At 40.5% G+C, this 13,386-nt stretch overlaps 1 protein-coding gene across 3 annotated transcripts; it reads left to right on the forward strand.

Annotated features, from left to right (window-relative positions):
* The first annotated feature begins 502 nt into the window (after positions 1–502).
* Positions 503–13,363, forward strand: ZNF518B (zinc finger protein 518B). 3 transcript variants are annotated; one of them, XM_050338250.1, is made up of 3 exons: positions 503–652; positions 992–1,072; positions 7,936–13,363. In XM_050338250.1, exon 3 carries the CDS (start codon positions 8,148–8,150, stop codon positions 11,388–11,390), a length of 3,243 nt encoding a protein of 1,080 aa, XP_050194207.1. In that variant the 5' UTR covers positions 503–652; positions 992–1,072; positions 7,936–8,147; the 3' UTR covers positions 11,391–13,363. The 3 variants fall into 3 exon arrangements, with proteins under 3 accessions (XP_050194207.1, XP_050194208.1, XP_050194209.1); XM_050338251.1 differs by lacking the exon at positions 992–1,072; XM_050338252.1 differs by lacking the exons at positions 503–652; positions 992–1,072 and adding an exon at positions 2,215–3,229.
* Positions 13,364–13,386: the final 23 nt, after the last annotated feature.

A 13,386-nucleotide genomic window follows, 5' to 3' on the forward strand; every position in this document is an offset into this window, starting at 1 on the left:
GTTACTGTAGGACTTGACTGAGCAACCTACACGGAACGCGTGCCCACGCCATCCAGTGATAAAACACCGTGGAACCGGCAGGGATGGAGAGCCACTGTTGGGAACAGCAGCGCATCCTTCGGCCCCTTGCATGTCAGGACGCGGAGGGACGGCCCGGGGCTTTCCTCAGCCTCCTTTCCACAGCCTGTTCCCGCACGGCGGTGCCGGGTCCCTCACGGGTGCGGGTGCCCAGTGCGGGCGCGGCCCCGCTCCCGGGTTCTCGATGGCGCTCCCCGGTTCTCGATGGCGCTCCCCGGTTCTCGATGGCGCTCCCCACTCGGTGCTCAGTAGAGCTCCCGGCTCTCAGTAGAGCTCTACCCGCGGTGCCCGGCGGCGGGCGGGGCGCGGCCGTGAGGTCAGTTCCGCCGCGGCGGTGGGCGGGGGCGGCGCGGGGGCCGGGGCCGGGGCCGGGGCCGGGGCGGCTGCGGGGGCTCGGCTGCCCGCCCGCCCTCCCAGGGTAAGCGCCGCAGGGCGGGGCGGCACCCGCGCAGGACGCGGGGCGGCGCTGCGCTGCTCGCCCGTGTCCGGAGACGAGGCGAGCGGCGGCGGCTGGCGGGGTCTGCCCTGAGGGTGGCAGCGCTCTCTTTTCCCTCCTCGCCCTCTTTCCAGCCAGGTAAGGCGCCCCTGCCCCCGGCCCGCGGCTCCCGCCGCCGCCCTGCCCGCTCTCCCGGCGGTGCCGGCGGTGCCGGCGGTGCTGCCCCCTGCGGGCCGGCGGCGGCGCTGCGGGGGCGCTGCGGGCGGAGGTTTGCGCGGCCCGCGGAGGGGCCGCATCGCCTGCACCGCCCGCACCGCAGCACCCGGCGCGGCCCCGGGGCACGGGCAGCGAGCGAGCGAAGGAGAAAGGGAGGCCTCCGGAGAGCCGGCAGCACTAATGCGTGGGTGGGCTGGATGCCCAAGACAAGGAGAAATTTTTTGTATGTGTGTGTTTTTTTTGTCTCGTGGACGCCATCAGGCCGCTTTGGACTCGTCTGGACTAAGGCTGTTGTCCAGGTTTGTCGTCTTGGTCATCTTCCCGAAGAAAAGGAGCTCTCGGGTTAGTAATTGTATTCCTGAGCAAAATAGAACATCATGTGTTTTGTGTGCAAATGAGGTTCTTTTGAATACTTGGGCGTAAGATTCGCTTAATTAAATCCCACATTGAGTTTTGTTGCAAGAGAATCTATCATTGAGGAGTATTACATTGGACACTTAACCATTTTATACGTCTGAATTACCTTTTCTATTAAATAGATGCTCCAGTGTTATCATACATGTAGCCAAAGTACAAAGATGTAGCCTATTATGTACATTTAATTAAAAAAGTCTGTTTTATGATTAGGAAAACCAATGGTGTTTTACAGGATTTCTCTAGCAGTCTCTTGTGCATTGTTACTGCAGTAGGTGGTTGTAGTCAAGGCCCTTTGCTTGCACATGCAGATAGGATGTGGCTAATCTTAGAAGGTATGAAATCTGTAGAAATTAGTTTTAACATCTACATGAGTGCTTTGAGAACTGGGCATGGAGGGATATGTGCTTTTAATGGGACTCTTCCCCCTCCTCTCATTTTCTTCAGTGCCATCTTTCCTTGCTGTATTGCTTACAGGCCTTAGAGAAAGGCAGTGCTACATACTAGTCAGTATGCTCTGGATGTACAAAAAGATTCTCAAAATGGTCGTGAATTGTGTGAAATGATGAAATGAGCAGCATACACTTAAAAAGTTGATCATAGATGTAATGATGAACAACTGTATAAACATCTCTGAGCACTCTCTAGACTATTGCTTTTGACAGGGTAGTTATTTGGGAATGCCTTGTTAAGCTTATTGCAGGAAGACCACCAAGCAGTTGAGTGATATAATAGAAGTGTGTATCTTTCAGATACGAATAAAGCTAGGCCTAGGTCCTAGAGCCACAGGGAAGCAGACCTCCATTTCAGTAGAATACTGCATAGTACATACATGTACTTGCCTTCATACAGTACCAATAAACGTCAGTAAATTGGACATTTTTTCACTTATACATTTGAAAAGTATTGTTTTAATCAATGTTTTGCATGACTTTATAGGTAGTAAACATTTTAAATGTAATTGATTTTTTTTCTGTAGAGTGAAAGAACTGTATATTTTATAATAAAAATGAGCTCTAAAAACTTGATGCATGGTTTTTGCTCTTCTTAATTCTCTGCATTGTCATTCCTCATTAATTTTGATTGAAAATCTTCACGTGAATTTTAGATACAAACCAAAAACTGTTATGACTGTGTGATTAGCTGTTACTGTGAAACAAAATGGTTTTTTTAAAGAAGAAATAATTGCAGACAAAATTTATGTGGTTTATTTGAATAATTTGTTTTTAACGCAAAATTAATTATATTAATTAATACACCATGCAATACTTGAGTGAAACACGTGTTATCTCTCCCAGTCATTAGGCCTAAAATTAGTGACTGATAATTGTCAGCTTTGTAGTTGGGTCAGTAGAACAGTTAACTCTGCTTAACAGAGATGGTTGATGTTAAACGGTCTATATATATATATATATATATAATTACAAAATACAGAGAAGGTAGTTTTAAGCAAGCATGGAGATTTAAATTTTTCACAGGGACTCAAAATTTACACATTGCATCCCCCTGATAAAGTCATGCACAGGAGATGCATGCATACATGTCTTCCAATTTTGCTTAAACTTCTTTCTCCTAGGCATGACTTACATGGGCTTTTCAGTACCAAAGCACACCTTGATTGCTGGCTGCAGCCTGTGAACTTAGTGTGTGAGAGGTGTGTGCTTTGCTGAAGTAAGGGCTCATTTGCTTGATCACATAGGATAAATGCTGTTCATCACACCCTCTTCGTTGATAGCAGCATAGAGTTTGAGCTAAAGGGAACTAAATCCCTGCACTATAAATGTGTTTCCTTGAAATGATGAACAAAGTATTAATGTATTTGAAGTAAATAGAAATTGTCTGCCTCACAGGGTCTACATCAGTGGTTTGTAATGCTTTGCAGTGCAAAAACCCTTCTACTGGATGAATTTGGCATAGTCAGGCTGCACAGGAGGTTTCATCCTATTTTCCTTTGTTTTAATGGATCTTTTTAACCATTACATTCATGTGATATCCACAGTTTGGAATGCCTTTTGACTCCTGTGGATCTATTAATCTCCGTGTCTTGAGCAGCAAAGTTCAAGATGCGCTACTGTAATGTGAAAGGTGGGAATACTTATTTTCATTGAATGACTGACTTTTTGATGTCACTGAATTGCAGGGGTTTGGTAGAAGGAGTGAATGAGGAAGTTCAGTTTATCTTTCTTCTGCTGTCTCTTTCTTCCACATGCCTCTAAATTTTTACTTCTTTTTTATTTTCCTTTTAAAAAAATACTAGCACCTCCAAATTTTTTTTTTTTTCATTTCTCCTAATTCGAGTACCTTATTGTATTTCTACATACTTTTGCTATTTTTTTTCCTGAATCCATTACTGTAAAGATAATGACTGGAACTGATTTTAACACTCTTATTGTCTCTTACTCCATTCTTCATCCATCCTGTTCCTATGTTTGCCATTCACTCCTTTAGACTTTCAGGTCTTCCTTTAATGATGTCTTTGGATTGGTCTGTGTGCACTGCACATGATTTTAACTTGAAAAATCAAGTATCTATCTTTAAATTAAATCTTCTCTAAACACCAAAACAAATCTTAAGGGGAATTCTTCCCTCTTCCACCCTCCCCCAGTGGTACAGAGTTAATGTATGTAATGTTCTCCTTGCTTTGTACATTGATGATCTCAGTTTTTTGACGTAACCAGAAAAAAGAAAATTTTAATATAAGCATGAAATTACAATCTCATTTTGTGTTTGTTGCATTTAAAATAATGTTAAATTGGACCTGTTTGTATCAAAACTTTTCTTATTAACTGTTTAGTGTTCAGGGTACATGGTGAATTACTAGCTAGGGAGACAGCAGAGATATTTGGCATCAACTCATTATTCAGTTCTTTTTCACCTTGTACGAGGTCTGGCTTGGGATGGATTTAAAAAGCAGCCTGTACAGTGATGTGTTTTGGATCTGTGGCTAAAAGCGTTGATAACATACCAGTGTTTTGGTTGTTGCCGAACAGCATTTGCACAATGCCAAGGTTTTCTTTTCCCCCTCTCTGCCTTTGAGTAGGCGTGGAGTGGGCAAGAGACTAGGAAAGCAGACAACTGGGACAGCTGATTAGAACTGGTCAGGGGGATAGTCCATTGCATGTAACATCATGCTTAGCCTTGAAAACTGGAGGTAGAGGAAGAAGAAGAAGGGGAGAGGGGCGTTGCCTTCCAAGGTGACTGCTGCTCGGAGACTGGCTGGGCATTTGTCTGATTGTGGAAGGTGGTGAGTGATTTTCCTTATGTCACTTTCCTGCCTCTTTCCTTCTATTCAGCTATCTTTGTCCTACCCATAAACTTTCTTGTGCTTTGTCTCTACTTCACTCTCTTCCTACTCAGGGAGGAACACCAGCAAGCGGTTGTGTGGCTGCTTGGCTGCTGGCTAGGATCAACCCACCGCACATATGGAAGATAGTCACACACCAAGACTCGAGGCCTGGATTCTAGCAACATGATATTTGTCACAGGTCTGAATGAAAGCTTGGTTTTGGGGTTAAACCCTGACAAACCTAGCTGTTTTATCTTTCTTACATAAAACTGTTTGAATTAGGAAAGTTTAGTAGGATTACTAGCCTATTCTTTGAACTGCCTCTTACATTTTTTGTAGTGTCTTCTTGGACTGAGCAGCCCAGATCTGTCTGGGCTGTCTTCTAAAGTGAAATGTTCTTAAAATGCTGGACTGTGTTTCTTGTACTTATCTACCCTTAAAAGCATGTGAATTGTTTTTCATGTTGTCCCTTAAGATGAAGTTCACAATGTAAAAAAAATATAAGAAAATTCTCTGGATTTATAATACTTTTTTTTGTGGTTAAGCATGCTGGTGGCATAAAGTGCTCTATATGTAGCTTTTGGTCAGTTCATGTGGAAGACAGTTTCAGTATCAATGGATAGCTCTTAACAGCAAAGAGAAGGGAAGTGCTGACCTAACCTCACCCCTTCCTTTCAAATGCAATTTTAGTTCTTTCTTAAAGCTTACAGAAATGTGCAAAGCATCTTGGTCTGGATATTGAGTTAATCAAGATCTCTTACCATCTTTCTCTTGAAGCAAAACAGTGGATCTCCTGAACACAGACCTACCATCACACTTGTGTGTCAATGGGTTCATCTTAAGTCTAAAAAGTGGTAGTAGCAGAGGACAAATGTTCCATATGAACTACTGCACACATTTGCTTTTTCTTTCTTTAGAATCAGGATAATAGAGGGCATAATGTCACCCACATTAGAATTGCTTAAAAAAAAAAATCTCCAGATCATGATACAGCAGTCATGTATACTTTCCTCCTTCCTACAAGGCTGCTATTGGTTTCTTTTTCACATTTTTCACAAGTGTTTTCACAGCTGTCTACCTTGCACTGAGATGAAGTTACCACAGTTGTAGAACTACCTGCTAAGGAGTTTTAGTGTGCAGCCGTTCATCTTCTAAAGAGTGAAAAACTCTTTATGTTGTCCCTAACCAGTCTTCTAACTTATTTTTACTGTTATTTGAGGTTACATTCAGTATACATGCTCTTTGCAGAGCCTCATCTTTAGGGCAGCATTGCTGTAGCAGTTAGGGATATTGACAGATGGAGCACAGAAATACAGAATCACTGAATGGTTTGGGTTGGAAGGGACATTAAAGATCATGTAGTTCCAACCCCCCTGCCATGGGTAGGGGCATCTTCCACTAGACCAGGTTGCTCAGGGTTCCATCCAATGTGGCCTTGAACACCTCGAGGGATGGGGCATCCACAGCTTCTGTGGGCAACATGTACCAGTGCCTCACCACCGTCACAGTAAAGATTTTCTTCTTAATATCTGATCTAAATCTACCCTCCTTCAGCTTGAGGCCATTCCCCCTTGTCCTATCACTACATGCCCTTGTGAAAAGTTCCTCTCTAGCCTTCTTGAAAGCCTGCTTTAGGTACTGGAAGGGACTAAAAGGACTCCCCAAAGCCTTCTCTTCTCCAGCTCTCTCAGCCTGCCTTCATAGGAGAGGTGTTCCTGCCCTGTGATCAACTTGGAACAATTCCAGAGGAGAGCCACTAAAAGGCCCACATCTCTCTTGTGTTGGGGGTCCCATATCTGGACAGTACTCCAGGTGGGGTCTCACAAGAGCAGAGTAGAGGGTCATAATCATGTCCCTCAACCTGCTGGCCACGCTGCTTTTGATGTAACCCAGGATACAGCTGCTCCCTGGGCTGAGGGCATGTAAGATTTGGGTAAAGATGTTTGGGTGAGATGCTGGCTTCTGTCAAGCCATTGGGGAGATCACAGAATCATTTAGGCTGGAACAGACCTCCAAGAGTCCAACCATTAACCCAGCACTGCCAAGCCAGCCTTTTCTCCTGAGCCTCCTTTTCTCTAGGCTAAACACTCCCAGTTCCCGTAGCCACTCCTCATAAGACCTGTGCTCCAGACCCTCTACTAACTTTGTTACCCTTCTGTGGAAATGCTTCACTACCTCAATGTCTTTTCAGTCCAATACGGTAATTTCTTCATTAATGTATGATTATTGTCATGGGAAGCTACTTATGTGATCTCAGCACTGTGCTTTTGGGGTCTAAATCAGATCTTGATCTCTGTAGATAGTCTTGGTGAGGAACTAGATTTCAGAAGCAGAAGCCATCTGTTGGTTGTATTGAAAAGGCATCTAGAATTAACCTCAGGAAATAGATTTTTTGTGAATGCCATGTGAATTTTGTGCAATGCCATGTCTGTAATTAACTGTTAGAATAAGAAAGATGTTGGGTAGATTTTATTTGTTGGTGTTAACTTTGGACTTCATTTTATGTATGTCTCAAAAGCCTAATTTAGTTGTTTATTTTCCACTAACAGTGGTCAGTCTTGCCAAAAACTTAAAGGCTGAGATCTTGTTCCTGTTAAATGTAGTAAAGAGACAGTCAGAGTGCTGGAACTTGTGGGGCCAAATATACCGCACATGTTAATGTGGTGGTTTACAGTGATACTGCTGTTCTCCCTCTGTGTTATATTGCATTCTTTATTTTGCTTGATTGACGACAGTCTGTATTATCAGGGTGCAGTGAATTATTTATATGCTTGTCCACATATATAGAAGTGATTACACTGTGATATTAATAGAAGAGAAAGTAATTAATTTTGCAGCCACTGATTGTTTTGACTTCATTACTTTGAGAACATGTGAATCATGAATCTTCTTATGAATTAGCACTCAAGACTGTTTGGATCTGAAGCATTGGCACTGATTAGAAAAGAACTTCCCTCTGTATGTCAGGAATTTCTGTGCTAACTTAAAAATCCTTATATTTAAAAACAAACAAATAGTTCTGTGTTTCTAGTAACCATTGTAACCATGTTCTGTTTCCCTGCTGGGATTCACAAATGAGTGGCACTTGCACTGTTTCGTAATATCTTGTCCTGAATTGAAGGCTGTATATGAACTGAAGTCATACTCTGCTGCTCAATTCTGTTACCAAGTATCTTTCTTGTTAGGCTTCTAAATATGTTTCTTAAATGTAAATTTTTTCTTGACATGGGGGAAGTATCATGAACTGTTTAGGTTTTGATACATAGCAGATAACTTAAGTATTTTTGAAATTTTTGAATAAGAGGAAATGTTAAGGGATTATTTGATTTGGTATGTTTTGCTTAGGGTTAGTGGTGTATGTACAGAATACAATCAGTGGTATATTAACAGTGGACTTGCACTCTCTAATTCAGCTGTAGTCTGCTAATAGTTCACTTATTAGTTCATTGTATTTCAGTGATCACTGAATCCTAACTGACTTAATTTTCTGCTTTTTATCCTTTAGTGCTGCAAGTTGATTGACTAAAATTAAGAACATGGAATATAATACAGATGCAGTTGCTTGAACATCGTTCCTTCCAGAGCATATATTCTGCAGATTGGCAGCCTGAATGATTGATTGATTGATAAGCAACATATACAAGACTAATACCACAAAAAAATTTTATCTGTTGCTGCTGTGTTTGATGAAAGTGGTACAGAGTCACATCTTCTGAAATGCAGTTGAAAAAAATGAGGGAAATTTTACCAAGATTGTACCCTGGCCAAGTTAATGATAGGAATAATTCCCTAACTACACCCCGAAAGCAATCTTCTGAGGATAAAACAAATCCATCAAATGGGGAGGATGACCAAAACTGCTGTTACCAAGGAACTGAGGCTGAGAACAATAAATTGTCACTGATAAGCTGTATAAAATGCAGAAGTGTTCAGAAAATTTCAGTGCAAGATATAGAGAAGTGTAAGAAGACTGGGTGGACTGAAGACAAAACTTTCATCTGCAAGAAGTGCAGTCATATTGCACCACCAGCTTTCCATTTTGTTCCCAAGGGTGCCAGTGCTGCAGACTTTAAAGAACATGAAAGGAAAACCCCAAGTAAACCCCAGAAAACATTTAAAGTAAAAAATTTTTTGCCAGGTAAATACTACTGTGATAAATGTAGATTTTCAACAAAGGATCCTTTACAATATAAAAAACATGTAGGGCAACATGAAGAAATTAAGTTTTTTTGTTCCCACTGTAGTTATGTATCCTACACCAAAGGAGAATTCCAGAGACATTTGGTGAAACACACTGGAACTTTCCCATATCAGTGTGAGTACTGTGACTATGGTGCTGTTAGACATGACTATATAGTAAAGCATACGAGAAGAGTACATGAAACACCCACAAAACGGCTGTCGAATACTCTCATAAAACACAAGCAAAAGAAGCCGGGTCAAAGCACTTTATGTAAAAAGCAGAAATACAATAAAATTCCTTTTCAGAATGAATTTTTGAATTTGTCTTCAAATATGGTTTGTGAAATTCCAGGTAAAGCAACTAAAACAGTCTGTTCATCTCATAATGTAGAATGTAGTGTAAATGCAGCGTCAGTCCAGGATAAAACTGTGCTGGAGCCATCTGAAATGAGTGTATGTGAGAATCAAAGTGTGGAGGTTGAGGTGTATTCTCCAAAAACAGAGCCTTTACAGCCTGGGATGCCTTTAACAGTAATTGCACCGTCTGAACTTGTAGTTCCTTCTAACTGTTTAGCTCAGATAGTAGAGATTAAAATAGTGAATGGAGCACAACAGCTGGTTCTTAAACTAATTCCTATGAAAGAAGCAACTTACAAATCTGTGAACTGTGCTGAAGAGGAACTTGAGAGTCAAGGTATAGAACGATCTACAGAAGGAAAAAACCCATCATCTGTGTCTCAAAATGACTTACTAACCACGGAAACGAATGTAGACAAATCATCCAGTGTTAGTAACCAGCTTAATTTGGATAGTACGGATGACAAAAATTCTGAATGTCTTTCTTCTTCTGATTCTCAACTCTCAACCTGTAGCTCTGTATCTATACAGAGAGAAGATGCATCAAAATTATGCTTTCATTTGGTGAAAGGTATTGATGTCCATTCAGGTGTTATAAAACTCTGTTCTCCATCTCTAGTAATGAACAGTACTGAAAAAAAAAGTGATTTTAAATCCTCAAGGGATGAAGTAGATAGAAAAAATAATTTCCATTGTGATTTGTATCGTTATGAAGAAGCTGAGGATATAAACCTTCAAAAATATGCTTCTGTTTCTGAAGAGAAAGGTTCCAAGAACATTTCATTAGAGGCTGCTCAGGAGAGCAAAAATTATTCTGCAGTCCTAAAAGAAAAGGATACATTGCCTGTGAAAAGGGATGACAAAGAATGTAAGAGTCCGCCAGTCAGCTCTACAGAAGCACATTTAACTGGTATGGGTTTTGATAAAAAATGTATTACCTCTTCTGAGGCAGCAAAAAAATTTCGCATCACTAAAACTTCACCTTTTGAGGATATAACTTTAGGCTTTAGCAAAGTAAAGAGAGCTGAAACCATAAGTCAAAAGAACAGTCATCTTCTGGAATCACTAGAACTACAGAAGATGGAAAATAAAGGCAGTCCTTCTGAAGGACCTGTTATTTCATCTGTATTTTCTCTTAGCTCTGGGGCTGAAAACATTCCAGAGGATGCCAGATGGGTTGACAAAACACGCAATAAGAAGTCAGCAACATTGCTGTGTAGAAAGATTGCTCAGCTCATGTCTGCTGCTGAATCTAACATGAAATCCATGCCTTTGAGATGTCAAACTTCTCGTAAGAAGGTGCTTTTGGCTCAAGAAAGTTCAGCAAGTTGTGAGAGAGTTGTATGTGCCACTGAAGCAGAACAGCCTGTAACTTTGTCTCAAGAGCATAGTGGAAACAGTGTGATTAGTAGCAAAGAACACAGTGAAGATCAGCTGTTTACATTTGCAAGAACATCTAAAAACAGGGTGACTAAAAATTCCCATGTTGCTACTCCAGTCTTTATCCCTAAAGGGACAATGCTGAGAGTGCTGAATGCTACTAGCAGTCAAAACTCAGACGGAATAGAAAACAACCGTGAAACATCAGCTCCTTCTGTGTATTGCAATGAAATGTTTCTGCCTCGCCCAGTCCCCGTTAGTGTTTCTGAGACACTTAGTGATAGTTTGCCATGTTTGCCTAATCAGAGTGAACCAAATGCTGAGTCCCGAAGTATATCACTCAGGCAAAGACCAAAGCGAGAGGCAAGTGTTAAAAATAATAGCAAACAAACTGGTGTACTATTTCAGAAAAGCAGTGATGTGAGCAAGCAAAGTAAGCCCTATTCAAAAAGTCAGTTAGGTCCCAAAAATAAGGCAAAACAGGCAAGCTTCAGAGAACTTCCTAAAAGGAAAGCAAGAACTCAGTTGGACACCACGCCAAGTTCTGACATGTCATACCTGTTGACAGCAAGACGTCTTCGGCTTGTCCCTCTGAAAAGGAATCAATTGATAAAATGCCCTCGTCGTAACCAGCCAGTTGTGGTACTAAACCATCCTGATGTTGATTCACCAGAGATAATTAATGTCATGAAGACTATCAACAAGTATAAAGGTCAAGTCCTGAAAGTAGTTCTGTCAGAAAGGACAAGTAGTTGTCTTGGTATCAAACGTTATCGAAAGCGTCTTACTCTTCAGAATGCTGAGACAGGAAACCAAACAAAAAAGCAGAGTATGCTAAAAATGAAGCTAAAAAAGACCCATAAAAACAACTACCAGGTAGTGGAAACCTCACCAGCTGAAACTCTTCAGTGTCTGTTTAAGTGTTGGTTTTGTGGAAGAGTGTATATGGACCAAGAAGAATGGATAAGTCATGGACAGAGGCACTTAATAGAGGCAACCAAGGGTTGGGATGTTCTTTCTCTTCAAGCAAAAAACCATTAAGTGAGAGACTAGCGGAGGTTTCCCCTCTTGTTTTTAATGAGTGCCACTAACGTGCTTGGGATGGAGGATTGAAATAACTGCTTTACTTTGCCAAAAGATCTCCGCTGTTAGCAAAGTGGAAGAAGAGAGCGGAGTTAGAGAGAGAGAGAGAGAAGCTGATAGCAAGGATTAAGCACTACTTTGCACTCTCATGCTTGAAATTTGTATTGGAGGTCAATTTCATCTGTTCCATGGGAGAAATTTGAAAAAGATTTGCTATGCAAACATCTTTCTAGTTACCCTAGGATACTGTGCTGTAACTGGTTCGTGCTAGGTCTCTGTGGATTAAAGTCTTAGATGGTGAGAGCTTTGTAAATTTAACAGGATTTAGTTTGCTTTATTGCAGCATGGTGTTTCAGAGATCCAACATGTGTACTGAAAAGCACCTTTGGTCCTCGGTGGACAGCAAGTGTATATCATAGGTTTTAGTGGAAAACTAAGCACTATCCATAAAAAGTAAAAGTTAAATGCAAGTGCTCTGTTTCAGTGAAATAAAAACACTTCTACCGACTCCAGAGGAGATACAAGGGTGTAAATGAAAAATCTGTGGAATCAGTTACTCCTCACTAGGTCAGATAGCACTAAAAAGATGAATTTTGTTTAGTACTTAGTCTTTGCTTAGCCTGTATTGTGTAGATGTGAAACAACAGAGCAGTCAGGGTTCTGTACCATCAAGCCAGAAATACAATCAGGCTTGAGTTGATAGGAACAAGAAGCACTTCTCTATATGGCCTCTAGGCTGTTCTGAAATAGTAATAGCCAAATATAAACCCTCTACCACCATGTGTGATAGAATATTTACAGAACTCAGCATTTGGTTAGAACTCTAGTTAGTGAGCTTATTTACAGAGGAACTCGCTGAAGATGAAGACTTTTCAAAATGAAAAGCCATGTTGCACAGCTTTTACATTGACAGTGTTGAATCAGATTTTCAGTGCAATCTTTCATTATTCTTAAGAATTTAGATGTTGTTACAATATATTTTTTGTAAGCCTCAAATTCATACAAGCATGTGCCTAGTTACAGATTATGTCTAACATATACCTACTGACTTCAGTGCAGTGTGAACATTGCTCAGTTGCTTAAACAATTTTCTAAATCAGGGCCAAATTACAAGTTTTAGTGAAGAAGAGGAATGGATGACTGAAGTCTACTGTTTCTGTATGTGTACTATAGATGTTTGTCTTCATCTTGTCAATTTTAATTCATTTTAGAATCATGTAGAATGAAGTATATTGAAGCACATACAATTAAAATAACTTCTTGCAATTTTAGGAATAAGAATATCAATACTGACTCTAATGCTGGATGTGTGTTCTATGTTTGAACTGGGACTTCTCTTGAAAAACTGGTAGTCCCTGACTCTTTTCACTGTTGGTGCATTTTTGTAAACAGTTTAAGCTGGGAATATTTTTTATATACTCCAGCAGATTATACATTGTTTTGATAAAGTATTTATCATGTCTGCATTGCAATACAGTGTTAAAATCCTTCAGATAGTTGGTGCTTTAAGTCAGATTGTTTTTGTCATGTACACATTGAAAATTTTTGTATCATTTGTATCAGACTAGCCTATTTCACAGAACAAACTTTGTTTTGCCTGTTTTGTCAATAATAAGGAAATGACAGTTCTCATTTTGTATTCAAATGGAATTATATTTTTTTAGATGGGTACACTAGAGGGTTTTTTTTTCACTTCATATACTTTGATGCCAAACCTAACAGTGCTCTTTGCATTTTCAATGGTGAGAACAGTTTCTGTTTTAAAATTCTGGCATATCATACACAATAAATACTGAAATGGTTAACATAAAAAAAACCCAACATGGTTAGAATTCCTCCTTCGTTTTAACTCCTTCAGTCCAGGTTACTGTTTGAATTAATTTTGTTTCTGTAGAAGCTACTAAATAAATAGTTTTGAATTTGCTTCGTAAGAGTTGTCATTGGCAAAATTAAA

Source organism: Myiozetetes cayanensis, unplaced genomic scaffold (genome assembly GCF_022539395.1).
Source record: "Myiozetetes cayanensis isolate MyiCay16 unplaced genomic scaffold, myiCay2020 scf7, whole genome shotgun sequence".
In the NCBI taxonomy this organism is placed as follows: Eukaryota; Metazoa; Chordata; class Aves; order Passeriformes; family Tyrannidae; genus Myiozetetes; species Myiozetetes cayanensis.